Source organism: Polyodon spathula, unplaced genomic scaffold (assembly GCF_017654505.1).
Source record: "Polyodon spathula isolate WHYD16114869_AA unplaced genomic scaffold, ASM1765450v1 scaffolds_696, whole genome shotgun sequence".
Classification (NCBI taxonomy): domain Eukaryota; kingdom Metazoa; phylum Chordata; class Actinopteri; order Acipenseriformes; family Polyodontidae; genus Polyodon; species Polyodon spathula.
Window position 1 is genome coordinate 16,434 of NW_024472185.1, and position 13,959 is coordinate 30,392.

The following is a 13,959-nucleotide window of genomic DNA, read 5'->3' on the forward strand; positions in this document are numbered from 1 at the left end:
TGTTAAGCACCCCAGTGAGTTGTATTCTTGGGACGTGCCACTCTGCACACCAAACACTGCGATGCGATGCAAACAAATATTGAATTTCCCCGCTCGCCTCCCCGCACTGTCACTCGTGAGAGCGTCACATTCGCGCAGCCAGAACTACTTCCCTGCAACGTCCGTCGGGAGGGGTCAAAGGTTGTCTTCAGATCCCATCGCCACGTAACAGTCACTGCGTTTCGTGTTGTTTGTATATTAAGTGTATTTATTGTAAAACGACGATTGGAAAAATCTGTCAGGATCTCTTCAGTGAATATCAGGTGACTGCACCGTGCTTCGTGTTGTCCATTGGGATCGCTTGTTTGGATAAGGCAGAATAGTTCGTTGTTGGCGGAGAGACACCACAGTGTTAGGGCTCCTTTCTGACGATTTCATTTTTGTTTGAATTTTCTCTCGGTTTGTGTTGAGGGGCAAGCTGGAGGCAAACGAAATCAAATAGAGATATACTTAGTCTGAATTACAGGTAATGTTTAAAGTCTGGAACCGCTTTGGAGGCGTTTCCATGTACTTGGTGTTTGTGAAACCGATAAACCAGTTTGAGTCAGTTCTGTGCGCGTCTCGCTAATAAGAAGGTGGAGCGAAGTGATCCCAGCGCTTATTATATTCGAGATAAATATGTTTCTGAAGTGTCAGAGTTTGGAAATTGAGCGGGTTGCAACCCTCAGGGAGAGCGGGTATTTTGTTTTGTGTCGAGGCATAACTTTAGTTGGCTACCCGTGCTGCGTTGTGTAGCGCAGGTATAATGTGTGATGCATTTTCGCAATGAATAATTTTAATATTAGTTTATACACTACTTGATTTCGTTTACTTATGGAATAACCGTGTTGTTATTGTGCTGTGACGTTGTTGCATTTGTAGATTTCAATCTGGCTAGTTAAAATTATTATTTTAAAATGCCCTTATTAGAGTACATATACCATGACTAGCTATATGCGTTCAATATATCATGTTGCACACTAAAGAATATGCTTAGAATAAGTATTTGAGGTCGAAGTGCCTGGCATAGCAGCAAACTGAAATGTTGTCTTATAACATTTCGAAAGTAACCATTTATAATTGCGCCAATCAACACGTTGTCTTGCAGTTTATATTATAGCATCGGTGGATGACGTTTGTGGTTATTTCTTAATATGTTATGAAGCCAGTTAGCTAGCCCTGTGTGCTTGTGTGTTGTGTTTTTTTTAGTGGGGAAACTGTTTTTGTGAAAGCGTGAGTGTTGTTGAAGTTTCTCTCCCCCTGTTTGTTGCAGGCAGTAGTACAGCAGGAGTTCTAGAAGAAGATATGGCGCGTCTGGTTGCAGTTTGCAGGGACGGGGAAGAAGATTTCCCCTTCGCCGAACGACAGATCCCTCTCTACATCGATGACACTCTCACAGTGAGTCTCTTAAGATTATTTCTTAGCAGAATTTTATATAATTTTACCGATTTCATGCCGTTCTGTAGTATGTATTTGGATATTGTATGCAGGAAACAAATATACATTGGTTTGCTGGTTGTAAATCTACAAAGCAAGGCCTCTCCCCGGGCAACAGGCCGCATTAGCAAGTTTATTAAACTGTCGATCTACTTCGAGAGAGACAAAACGGTGCTGTCGATTTAATAAAGCGATGTTTTCTCATTTTGTAGTTTTTTGTTGTTGTTTCCCCCCCCCCTGCTCGGTTGTGGAATTGCTTTAGAAAGGCGCAGTTCCTGATTTGGGCCTTGTCTGAAATCAAAAGTACTTTTTCGTTGGAAATATTAATGGTGTATTAAGCTGTTTGAAATGTGTTTTGATGGTTAGTTTGTTGTAAAATACTTTAATTATGCAAGCGTCATAGTACTTTGAAACGTGAAACAACTGTAGCACAATTGTACATAATTTGGCTTTGTTGTGAATCCTTATTATGAGTATTTAATTCTGATACTTATGCATGCTATATATATATATATACACACACACACACACACACACACACACATTTGTTATATACAAATTAGTCAATTATTTTCTTAAGCATTATTTTTGCACTATAGCTAATCAAAGGAATTGCTGTTCACCAATTTAGTCAATTGTAGATGCAAGATTGAAACAGGATTTCAAAGACTGTATACATTGTCCTATGAAATGTCTAATGGCATCTTGCCTCGGTGACAGAATTATTTTTTCTACAAATTGGCATTGCTCTTGTAGAATAGTCTGAGGTGATTCTGTCCTGCATTGCTTGTGTATTTGGTTTTCATTTGTTGCAGATGACGCTAAGCTTCATTCATCAGAAAGCAAGTTATATTGATATTCACTTGGCAACTGTAAATCCCAGATTTCTGAAAAGAAAAGCTCAGGTGTAAACATCTTTGAGAATTTATACATCTGTGTGCTGACAGTGCATCTTATGTTTCTGCATGCTTAGGGCAATGAACAAACCCTGTCATCAGAATAAAAACAAATAGTATGTAAGCACTGAGTGAGTGGATAGGGTTAGTGGTGTTTTGATGAGTTTGTTCTGTATATCTGTTTATGGCATGCAATGCTTATATTTTTCAGATGGTGATGGAGTTTTCAGATAACATGTTAAACCTTGAAGGTCATCAGATTAACAGTGCACAGATGAAACAGTTTGTACAGGTATGACATGTTTTGAGCTTTAATATGCCTGAACCATATTCTACACATTAATTAATACTATTTCATAAATGAATGTAGTAATGTGTGAACATTTTGCAGCACCTGAATAGAAGCTTAGTTGTGTGTAAATAAATAAATAAATAAATTGCCTAAATTGAGTTTCCACGGACTTGTGCCTGCATGTCTTTGAAAATCAGTAACATTTCCTCATGTTTTTTATTCCAGTTTCACAGTATGCTTAAGCAGCAGGATCTCAACATTGCCATGATGGTTACGACCCGTGAAGTCTTCAATGCACTTTCACAGCTTGTCCCATGCGTTGGGTGCCGGCGCAGTGTTGAACGCCTGTTCTCCCAGCTTGTGGAATCAGGAAACCCAGCTTTAGAGCCCCTTACGGTGGGATCCACAGGTGTCCTCTCAGTAACTCGAACTTGTATGGCAGATGCAAAAAAACTTTACACCTTGTTTTATGTGCATGGGTATTTTTTTTTTTTTTTTTTATTTAAATATTCATTTTGACAGTGAATTTAATTCAGCATTTTAAAGCTGTGTTTGTACAGTTTTCCTGGTTTATTGGTAAAACTAATTTCTTTTTGGAAACTGCTTTTTTTATCAACAGTTTTTTCCCTTTGTTTTGTTTTACAGGTCAAAGTTAAATGACATGATTGATGCAATTCCTAAAAGTAAAAAGAACAAACGTTGTCAGTTGCACTCTCTGGATACACACAAACCCAAGCCTTTAGGGTAAGTGAATCATTTATTACAAATCTGCCAACTTTATTGAACCTGTCATTTAAAGAATATAGTTAGGCTGTGTTTTTCAATATAGCTCGTTGGTTTTTAGTGGTCTGTTGCCATGGACTTCATTTGTGACATTGAAGAGATTTGCAACCACAGATTGTTAGATTTTGTTTAAAAATCGTTGTCGGCTTATATAATTTTCTTATGAACTGCAGAGAAGGAAATTCAGAGAAAGTTATAGATAAGAAAATCTGTGGAAGAGGCAAGAAAGAAGTCAGATGTAGCATCTTTTATCACTTTGGACCTTTTCAGACACCCAGCAGGTAACAGGAAAGAGTATTCAGTGTAGAGTGTATTGGCTGAATTTTAAGGTTACTTAAATGATCCACTTTGTATTGTATCACAAGAAACCTGTTCAGTAAAAAATCTCTCGGCTGCCTGTAATGCCCAAACCAATTCATTGTCTTGTAGTATTTCATAATAGTTATAAGAAACACTGCTTAATACATTTTAATACAGGAAATATTACTTTTGGCACTAAACTTGACATTTGAACTGTTTACCTCTCAGGGGCTGCTGGATGGATGTGTGGGAGCTCATGTCGCAGGAATGCAGAGATGAAGTTGTTTTAATTGACTCGACTTGTCTCTTAGAAACTTTAGAAACCTATTTGAGGAAACATCGGTAAGATGACGTACAACATTTCAACATTAAACTGTCAGATATAATTGAGACTTTTTTTTTGCAGTAGAAAATATTTCATGGTATAAAAATAGATATTGAACAATATTTAAGCAGAAAAGTTATTTTCTCGTTGTTATACAGCAAATATTCCTAAATTTAAGTATTTACCTGAAATGGTACATACTAAATTGTAGAATATTTTGTTTGTCCACCTTTTTAACCCTTTCTTTGCTAGGGGATGTATGTCCTCTGATATTTTGCACTGTCATGCAGTCTGAATAACCGATGGCTTCAGAACTTGTACTGAGTGTGTGGGAGGGTTTAATCTCTCGAATATGTGAATGGTGTATAGGTTACGTCATTGAAGCGCTGGATGACTGACTTCTAAACTAGCCGATAGGATTTCTCTTGTGTTTTTTCACTCTTAAATCCAGTCAGTAAACTAGTCTGTAAATGTTATTTTTGAAAGATGTTAAGTCTGGAGTTTCATGCTTGAGTGAAGTATGTTGTGTGGTGCTGATTTTAATTACTCCTATTTTTGTTTTACTTCTGCAGATTTTGCACAGACTGCAAAAACAAAGTACTAAGAGCGTATAATATTCTTATTGGAGAACTGGATTGTAGCAAGGAGAAAGGCTACTGTGCAGCTCTCTATGAAGGACTACGCTGCTGCCCACATGAGCGACACATCCACGTCTGCTGTGAAACAGACTTTATTGCACATCTTTTGGGAAGAGCTGAGCCTGAGTTTGCAGGAGGGTATGAGTATGTGTTTTGCTAGAGTGGGCTACCTAGCGCTTTTTTTTTTTTTTTTTTTTTTTTTTTTTTGTCGTCATGGTTGCTTTTATACATTTGTGTTTTCCAGTATAAGTGAGTTGTCCTTGATGCTGAATGCTGTATATATTTTTGCTGTGTGTGGTGATTGGTTATGCAGTTTTGTATTAAAGATCATATGCCTCAAAGTACAGGAGAAATGCCAAACAATTAAAAATTGTATATATTTAAATATCTCAGTCCCAACCGAATGTGTTCTGTACAACTGGTATGTCTTTTCAGTCACCTTGTTTATTATTTCTTATTTTGTTACTAATGGAGATGGGTAGGCTTGTGCTGCATTATGTCTGTGTTGCTGTCAGCTGAACAGTAGGAACTCTGAAACTACTGCGTCTTGATTGACTGGTACAGGGATCAATGCTATTTACTGTTTTATGGGTAGACATGCACATTTTCTATATCATTTTACAGTTCCCTCTCAAGATTTGAAATTTCTTTGACTGAAGGGACATTAACAGTTGTTTTTTGTAAATCTATATTTTAAAAAATAAATAAACCTGGTTGCCATAAAATGTACATAATTCTGTTATAGACAGGTGTTTGGGACTGGGATGTGTTTGGGATGTGATTGCATCGATTCCAGGTAAGCCATGAAGACTAACGCATATGATCTTTAAAAATGTTACCTGCTTGTGGCATGTGTTTGGCTGAATGTGAATGCTTTATAAAAATACATCCTTTTCAGTGATGATCATAATTTAATTGAGTTCCATCACATCAATCTGTTTTTGTCTGGCTCAAGACTCTGGGCATATATATAATTAAAACTTCCATTAACATCCTTCGACTGTACTACCTTTTTAAAGAGCTATTCCATTACAAGGTGTTTGACTGTAAGGTGTAATTATGGATTTGTCTTTTCATTCAAATTTGATTGAATAATGTAGATCTTGTATTCTCCATCTAGGCGCAGAGAAAGGCATGCAAAGACAATTGATATTGCCCAAGAAGAAGTTTTAACCTGTCTTGGAATTCACTTGTATGAGCGTCTGCATCGTATCTGGCAAAAGCTTAGAGCCGAGGAACAGACTTGGCAAATGCTTTTTTACCTTGGTGTTGATGCATTACGCAAGAGTTTTGAGGTAGGTAGATCATTAACTGTTAACTTTGCAGAATTTAGTTTTATAAGCCTTCACCTTTTATATATATTAAAAAAAATAAAAAAAATAAATGCCTTTATTTATTTAAACAATTTAGATGGCAGTAGAAAAAGTGCAAGGAATCAGTCGCCTGGAGCAGCTTTGTGAGGAGCTCTCTGAAGAAGAGAGAGTGCGAGAACTGAAACAGGAAAAGAAGAGACAGAAGCGCAAGAATAGACGCAAAAACAAATGTGGCTTTGACATACCTGGACAAGATACAGAAGAAAAGGAGGAAGACCAGGTAGCACTCTACACTACCTAAACACATAGGAAAAATACATTCGGTTGGAAACTGTTGATTCACAAAACAGTTGTATGTATACATATCTTGGTGTGCAACAGATCATATACCAGTAAAGTTATAATGTAAAGCACTATTCTATCAAGGAATCTTAAGATATTGGTCTATTTTAAAACTGAAATGAATTTTTTTCAGCTTTGCAATTGTGTGTATCCAATTATGACTGTATAAAAAAGGGATGGCTTTTGTTTCTCCTACCCGTTAGCAGTTCTGATTTGTTTTTTTTAGGGTTCACCCGAGTCTGTAGAAAGCAGCTGTACAGCCTGCGGCAGCACAGAGGAAACGAGCGGTGGTGTTGAAGTAATTGTGACAAACGAAAGTACCTCTTGCTGTTGCCCTGGCAGTGCAATACTGGGTTCACCTAAAACAAAGAAAGGTATTTGTTTTATTTTAAAACTTTCCACTGAAACAGAGTAAATGCCCAATATCCCTGTTAAGCTACACCACTGGCTGGTTATTTTCTTATTTTTTTTTGTTTTAATTTACTTCTGTAGGTTTATCACCACATTGTAATGGAAGTGACTGTGGTTACTCCTCAAGCATGGAGGGCAGTGAAACTGGGTCCCGGGAGGGCTCTGATGTAGCTTGTACTGAAGGTATCTGCAACCACGATGAAGCAGGTATGCTGAAGTTCTGTGCATTTTAAATAAGTGGTTTATATATATATTAGTAAATAAATAAATTAAAGCATCCCTGAAGTTACAGTAGAAGGTGAAATCTGAACTAGTTGTGACTGGCCAGTAAGGATTTGTTGAGCTTGGATATTACATTTGCTGCCTTTTGTAGTTTGAAATTAATATTATGATGGCTTGAAGTCTTGCATTTGTCTGCTCGAGTGCCCCAGGTGGAGGATCATTAAACCAATTTGAGACGTCCTGAATCCATTTCCAGATTTGACTACATTGCTTCACTGCCATTTCCCTAAGAGTTATTTACAAGACTACAAAAATATTTTTCAGGTTCACAGTCCATTCTACTGTATTTGGGTTTCCTCAGTAGTCGTAGTTGAAGTAAAATGTGATAAAGTAACTTGGCAGCATCATCAGACTTATGATAAAAAGCTGTCAAATTAAATTTTTTGTGGATAATTTCAGCAACTTTTAAAGAGCAAGAGCTGATTTTAGCAGTTATCTTTTTGAGCTTTACTTTTTTTTAAGAACATTTTGCTAGTTTAAAACGTGTTTCTGTGAAAACCCTACTTTACATTTATGTATTCCTTTTCAACAAGATGACTCCTGTCTTCATCGTTGTGTTGAAGATAAAGAGGAGGATGGGGTTGACAGCTGTGTCGAATGCTGGGCCAATTCGGAAGAGAACACCAAGGGCAAAAATAAAAAGAAGAAAAAGAAAAATAAAGGTTCGGCATGTGGAAATGATCATGTAAGTGATCTTAACTTGTTTGTCAGAGTAGGAAAACCCATTGGAATAGACATTGAAATAGCTGTTTGTTTCTCAAAACTAGGCTTACATTGAACAGTGCTGATGTTTCATGGTACACACCCTAGCTTTGAATTTTTGGTTCTTTTCAGTGTCACAAACTGGGAGGCTGTATTGCGGATGCAAGCAGAAGAGATACTTCCGGGAATGAGCGCAGTGAAATGCACACCTGCCGAACCAAAGAAAGATGTGCTGATGCTTGTTGCAGCTCTTTTGCAAACATTGTGCTACAGTTGCCTTGGGCAGAACGTAGAAAAGCACTGAGCCACTTCCATGTGCTCACAGAAGCATCGTCATCATGTCCCCGCTTCGACAGGGGCTCAAAGAGCTTGATGGAACTTCTTGTAAGTATACGCTGTGTTAAGTAGGACACACTTAACACTTTTTTTTTATCTCCTTACCATAATTAGTTAGTTTAAAATATCTTAATGGGTCAGTTACTTAAATGTAGTTGCCATGGTTGATTTTAAAATGTGCTTTCCTGTGTTTTCTTTCCATCCTTTCAATCATTGTTATTTGTTTCATGTGTTAATTTTTATAGGATGAGTCTGAAGACACTTCAGATGAAGAGAATTGTCTAACACCAGATGAGATACAGTCATTTATGGCAAACAACCAGTCTTTCTACAACAACAGAGATCAGTATCGACTGCACCTGAAAGAGAGATTTACCAAGTACTGCCACTCAAATGAGCAGGAGAAACATGGTTGTAATGGTGGATGGTTGGCCACAGCTGGGGTGAACTAATGTTAAACAAAAGCAGACTTGTCTTTTTATGGAAACACTCATAATTACCACTGCGCCTTCTCTCTCAGATTTCTTAAGTACATTTGGTGTCTTGTTCAATAATTTTGTTTAAAATAAATTTGATTTCCCTCCCTCCCCATCCCCCTTCTTTATTTCTAACATCTTTTTCAGGCTGGTGGTGGAGAGCACTGTTCATTTGACCTTCAAGCTTGCAAACTATTGCATTTGGGTAGATGTGGTAGCCTGCCTTAAGCTTTATACTTTAAGTCATTTTTCTCTGTTTTATTGTTTCTATGACTGTGACACACTTAAATTTAGTGGCAAAAGTTCAACCAATAAATGTGTACAGAAATGATCCAAATACTAGATTTTACAACAAAAAGACATCAATTTATAAAGATATGGAATGTGATACGTTAAAGCGCATTGTGCAAAATTTACAAAATAAAGAATATTTATTAATATGCATCAAAACATGTGGCTTTTTATTAGGCATTTAGCATGTCATTTTTTATATACCACCTTTCAGAACATGTCACCTTGCTGTTACACCAAATGGAGTCTGTGTGAGTGGGGGTTTACTCTTAAGATGGGCCAAGAGTTTAAAATTTGAAGTCCTGTATATAATGTGTTTGCTTTACTGTGCTGAACGAATTTGCATTTTACCATTTATGCAACTTGACTTCCGTTTTCATGCTTTTTAAAAAAAAAATGTGCACCTGTCCAGAAACATTTCAGAAGGGTATTCCGTACAACTCTATCAAATCATCATATGTATTTTTTAGAGAAAAGGAATTGATCCACAAATTAATCATTTCCTCGGATGTGTGGGTGTTCTACAACTTCAAAATGGGAAAACATCGGAGACCGCACAACATGTTCTAATGACTTATTCTGTAGCATTGATGTGCAGTTTTGGTTGTGAGCAAGTTGCGAGGGGGGGAAATTGGCATGTGTCCATTAAGCTAACAAAATATGGTTGAACAAACAGTGCTTTCTGGAATGCTGAACTGTGGAAGCAAGTAGCAAACTAACACTACAGTATGTAATAAGTGCAGTATTTGTAGGACGTTGCAGTTTTGTCAGCCACTAGATGGCAATATATAACATTGAAAAGTGAAGAGTTATGTCAGTGTTAGGTGCTTGTTTACTGTATTAGGGTTTGAGATTCTGTGGAGGCTGGGTATTCTCTGCTTTAAATCATTTTGGATTGTTGATGTCAGCGTTGTGCAGTGTGATGGCCAGTTTAATAGTAGTTTTATTAAGTTTGCTAGACTTGCTTTTTATAACCGTATGCACAATGTGACTTTATAGCGCTTGTATTTACTTTTGTACAGAACGCTTATATACTGCTGCATAGCAAAACACCAGGATTACTGGATACAGTGTAATAGCAATGTGTGGGCTTTTTAAAAATAGATTTTTATTATGGAAATCAATGAATGACCGTACAGGATGTGGTATCTTCTTGGGTTGTACATCTTACTTCCATGAGACCTGCAAAAAAAAATAAAAAATGTAATGCATTGTTTTCAAAGGGTCTAACTGGCTAGTCACATGGTGATTCAAACCATCAATATGAAACCATGATGATTTGAAAATAATTCATTACAAACTACCAGGCTTTTTGTTGTTGTGAGAGTGATCGATCGTTTTTTCATTGTAATTAACTATAGACTTTACCCACGAGTATTTTTAGATTGCAATGACTTTAATCAAGAGATCTCTCAGGCACCCATACACACACAATGGTGTGCGACCGGTCCCATCTCCACAGATATCACCGTTTAAGCTAGGTGTGCATGGTTGGTTTACCATTGCTAAGACTTTGTAGAGACATTCTTTAATATATGAAGCGCCTTTTATAAAAAGCTTTTGATGTGCATGAATGCCTTTATGATTATATATAATGTAATCATTCATCAACACATACATGTAGTTTAATATTAAGAAGCATTGATTCGCTTTTATAGTGCTGTAATAAAATGCTTAAGACTTCTGTGCTTTTAACTACAAAATAGTCGTTGTACAGTCCAGGTTGATTTACCAGCAGGCACACAGTCTGTCCCCTTTTCATGTTTGTGTGTGTATGTATGTATATATATATATATATATGTATATATATATATATATAGATAGATAGATAGATAGATAGATAGATAGATATAGAAATAAAATTGTCTGAAACGATAGATATCAAAACGGCAACTCTTGTTGTCTGGATATTGAGCCTTAGATGCCACCAAACACTTTGAAATCATAATTTCTGGCATACGGTTTAGAAAAAAAACAAACCTTTTGTACCACGTCCCAGGCTAGATTAACGTTTGGAAAACAAACTGTCCCGTACACGCAGCCTACATTTCTGATGAAGTTAAATGCACAAAAACATGTTACTATAGCATTGATAAAGCGGGCACTGTTCTTTATAATTAGGTCTTTATGGGGGTAAGGTAACTTTTATTGATATAAAAACGTAACGTTCTGCGGTTCCTGATCCAGAAAATAAGACACAATACAACAAGTGCAGTATGTGAAAACAACTGAACTATCGCAAGCGAAGGGTAAGTATTTTCACAGTACTGTATCTGTACACAAATGTGTATTATCCAGTGCAGCCTAAATATCATTGTCTGATGCCCCACCATCTATTTCCTAGGGATTGCATTAACAATGCAAGATAATAATAATAATAATAATAGGCTACTGTTGTCTTCTTTAAAGAAAGCTAACTGTTGCTATAGATATCGAATCACGCTTCACAGAGACAGTGACGCAGTGTTATCTGGGTGCAATACAAAATGAACCGTTGTTAAATTAAAAAAAAAAAAAGAAGAAAACTATGGAAGGATCCTAATAATTATCTTCTTGCACTATACATAATGTATGTGTGTGTGCGCGCATTTGTCATCAAAGGGACCACAGCTGTGTAAGGGAGAAAGAAGCGGGCGGCCACTATAACCATACAGTTGCAGTTTGCGTGCCGTTTAATATTTAATCCCGACCGCCAGGATTGCGGCTGACTCAAAACAGTGCCTTCTCTGAGACAACAGGAAGGAGGGGGTACTGTAGAGTTCCACGCCCTATAAAACACAAGCCATACAGATTTACAGCTAAAACAAACCCGTCTCCTGACGTTTGAATCTGAAAGTTTGGCTTTGTTGTAATTTCCCCGAGAAGAGATGGAGCGCTGGAAAGGCAGAGTGGCGCTTGTGACCGGTGCTTCGGTGGGGATTGGAGCGGCGATCGCTAGAGCGCTTGTCCAGCACGGTATGAAGGTAGTGGGCTGCGGTAGGAGTGTGGACAAAATAGAGGTAGGAGACACTGCATTAAATATAGCAACAATGAAACGTGGAATTGCAACGCTTTCGGTCATGCAAACCAAAATGCGTTGCTTTTATTGTATGCTCTCTTTGATTCGCTGTGTTTGTTTCGTCACACGCTGTAATGTGCTTGTAGGCAATATTAATGACCATGCCACTAATCAAATGCATTGATTAATGCCCCCTTTTTTGGGAGAACTATATTTTCCTAGTAATCCCGCCCACATATGTAAATATTTATTTTCTTTTTGGTAAGGATTTCATACAAAATGGAACAAAACCGAATGCAAGGCGAAAGGCGTGCTGAGGCAGAATTGTCAACGGTGCCAGATAGATCAATCACGTGTGTTCCTTACTCCTGAGTCCCTGCACAATGAATTACACCACAACAAGGCCGAGCTCTCAAATGCGTCTTCCCAGTGCGAACCAGAAATTCTGGTTTTGCTTTTTTTTTGCATATTCTCGCTCGAGTATGGTTTGTGGCTGCTTTGCCATATGTCAGTTTATAATGGTAATAATAGTGCGATAATACAGTGATTGTTTCACATTGGAACATGTGAAAATGCGTACTCTATAAAGTTTCAAAGACATACTCGGACACATCACAATTTCATATTTGTTTGCAAGTCTTCAGGTAAAATAAGTTAACGTTTAGACAGATGGTTCTGTTAGTATTGTATTCAAAGGTGCTGTAAGAGTAGACTGTGTGCACATAGGTGAGAATAAGATGTAACCAATAGATTCTGACTTGCAGAACTTCAGAATTGATCAAGATGCGACTTATGTGGAACAACAATAAAGGTCACGCCAAATACAGCTCATGTCAGGTGATGAACAGGGTTTCAGTCAGCAGCGGGTTTTCTTCAGTGAAGTGTCACCTGTGGATTGTCTAGCTGGGTCCTTGACAGCCTAAGCAGTGATCGTTATTTTAAACTGTGTAATACGTTGTAATGAAAACAGTGTGGCCAATTTTAAACTAACACAGCACAGTCGAATATTAACTTTGCTTTCATGAAGGCTGGGCCAAAGTCCTTGAATTCCTAAAGCTCAGAATTACTTGGGAAAAGGGAAAGTTCCTGGCTTACCATATTCAATACATTGGCTATGCTGTGCCTTATGCTTTTGCATTGTTGCCAGGGTGATTCTGTTCAATCTAGTAACCCCATTGTGTAGTGTTTGTAGGACCAGCTTATATTGAAACGCTTCATAGGAAGTTTGAAATGAATTGAATGCACCCAGTAACTGTTTGTTTGGTATGTATTAATCAGAGCATGATTAAGTGTAACATGTCAGATTTAATAGTCCAGAACGGTGGTTCTCAAGCCCAGAGATTTACTAGTTGCCCCATTTCATTCTATACTGGCCTGTATAAGGTAACAGGAAGGATAGGAGTAAGAGGAATGAGAATGCTAGCTAGCCATGACAACAGCAGGGGAGTGGGCTTCATGAAAGTGTTGTAGAATCAAGCAGCAGCAAGGCCACCAGTCCACAAAGCCTGCTATGCTTTGGCAGAGTAATGCTGGAGCAGCGCACAGCAGTATCAGAAACAGCTGTAGTCCCCCTGCAGATGGACGCTCTGGGACTGGGTTCATTCAGGGTTAGCGTGATCCAGGGCCACACCAGAGTAGTGTTTACACAGCACAAGCAGTGCACCTTACAAGTCTGTACGTGTTTCAGTGTAATAGCGTGTTTCCTAGGTTGAAAAGGTAGCCAGCAGTGAGAAATAAAGCCCAGTGGATTTGGTCATTATTGTGCACTTATTTCTAATGCTCAGTGTAACTGTTTTCCACTGTAAGCTATCAGCTCCAGCCAGTATCTGTATACTGGAAAACAGAGGAACGTTGCTGGCAAAACCAAGACAGGATGTGCCTCACACCTTAACGCTTTACCCTTTTAAATTTAAGATAGCCGATTTGGTATCTTTAGTCATATTTATGTCATGCTTTTGTATTTATTTCAAGTGATTTTCACATTCAAATACAGGGATTTACAATGCATCTAGATCTTATGTAAATGATGAAACCTTTTGGAAACATTGCAGATCCTCATAAAAAAACTCAATTTTCGGTAATGATTGCTTTTTGTTACAGTAAACAGGGTGGGTAAGGC

At 37.8% G+C, this 13,959-nt stretch overlaps 2 protein-coding genes across 12 annotated transcripts in view; both read left to right on the forward strand.

The window, feature by feature from the left end:
* The first annotated feature begins 173 nt into the window (after positions 1–173).
* Positions 174–8,989, forward strand: ggnbp2 (gametogenetin binding protein 2). 10 transcript variants are annotated; one of them, XM_041240833.1, is made up of 16 exons: positions 174–302; positions 1,292–1,416; positions 2,563–2,643; positions 2,869–3,122; positions 3,289–3,387; positions 3,600–3,707; positions 3,955–4,068; positions 4,624–4,833; positions 5,435–5,485; positions 5,810–5,984; positions 6,100–6,282; positions 6,571–6,718; positions 6,837–6,962; positions 7,571–7,722; positions 7,872–8,123; positions 8,321–8,989. In XM_041240833.1, exons 2-16 carry the CDS (start codon positions 1,324–1,326, stop codon positions 8,525–8,527), a joined length of 2,253 nt encoding a protein of 750 aa, XP_041096767.1. In that variant the 5' UTR covers positions 174–302; positions 1,292–1,323; the 3' UTR covers positions 8,528–8,989. The 10 variants fall into 10 exon arrangements, with proteins under 10 accessions (XP_041096767.1, XP_041096765.1, XP_041096769.1 ...); XM_041240831.1 differs by lacking the exon at positions 174–302 and adding an exon at positions 374–505; XM_041240835.1 differs by lacking the exon at positions 174–302 and adding an exon at positions 374–505 and having other exon boundaries at positions 4,624–4,827.
* A 2,527-nt stretch (positions 8,990–11,516) lies between these two features.
* The window catches only part of dhrs11a (dehydrogenase/reductase 11a), a 36,449-nt gene continuing 34,006 nt past the window's right edge, over positions 11,517–13,959 (forward strand). Inside the window, exon 1 of one of the 2 annotated variants that reach the window (XM_041240823.1) lies at positions 11,517–11,841. In XM_041240823.1, coding sequence (XP_041096757.1) covers positions 11,710–11,841 — 132 coding nt within the window. In that variant the 5' untranslated portion in view covers positions 11,517–11,709. The remainder of the gene's footprint in view (positions 11,842–13,959) is intronic. The other variant, XM_041240824.1, reaches the window with a different exon arrangement.

Excerpts from the sequence above, each read along its gene's own strand:
- ggnbp2 (XM_041240833.1), top strand. The coding sequence starts at position 1,324 with ATGGCGCGTCTGGTTGCAGTTTGCAGGGACGGGGAAGAAGATTTCCCC. Across the intron at positions 1,417-2,562 it reads ACATCGATGACACTCTCACA|ATGGTGATGGAGTTTTCAGA; the intron begins GTGAGTCTCTTA and ends TATATTTTTCAG. Across the intron at positions 7,723-7,871 it reads CGGCATGTGGAAATGATCAT|TGTCACAAACTGGGAGGCTG; the intron begins GTAAGTGATCTT and ends GGTTCTTTTCAG.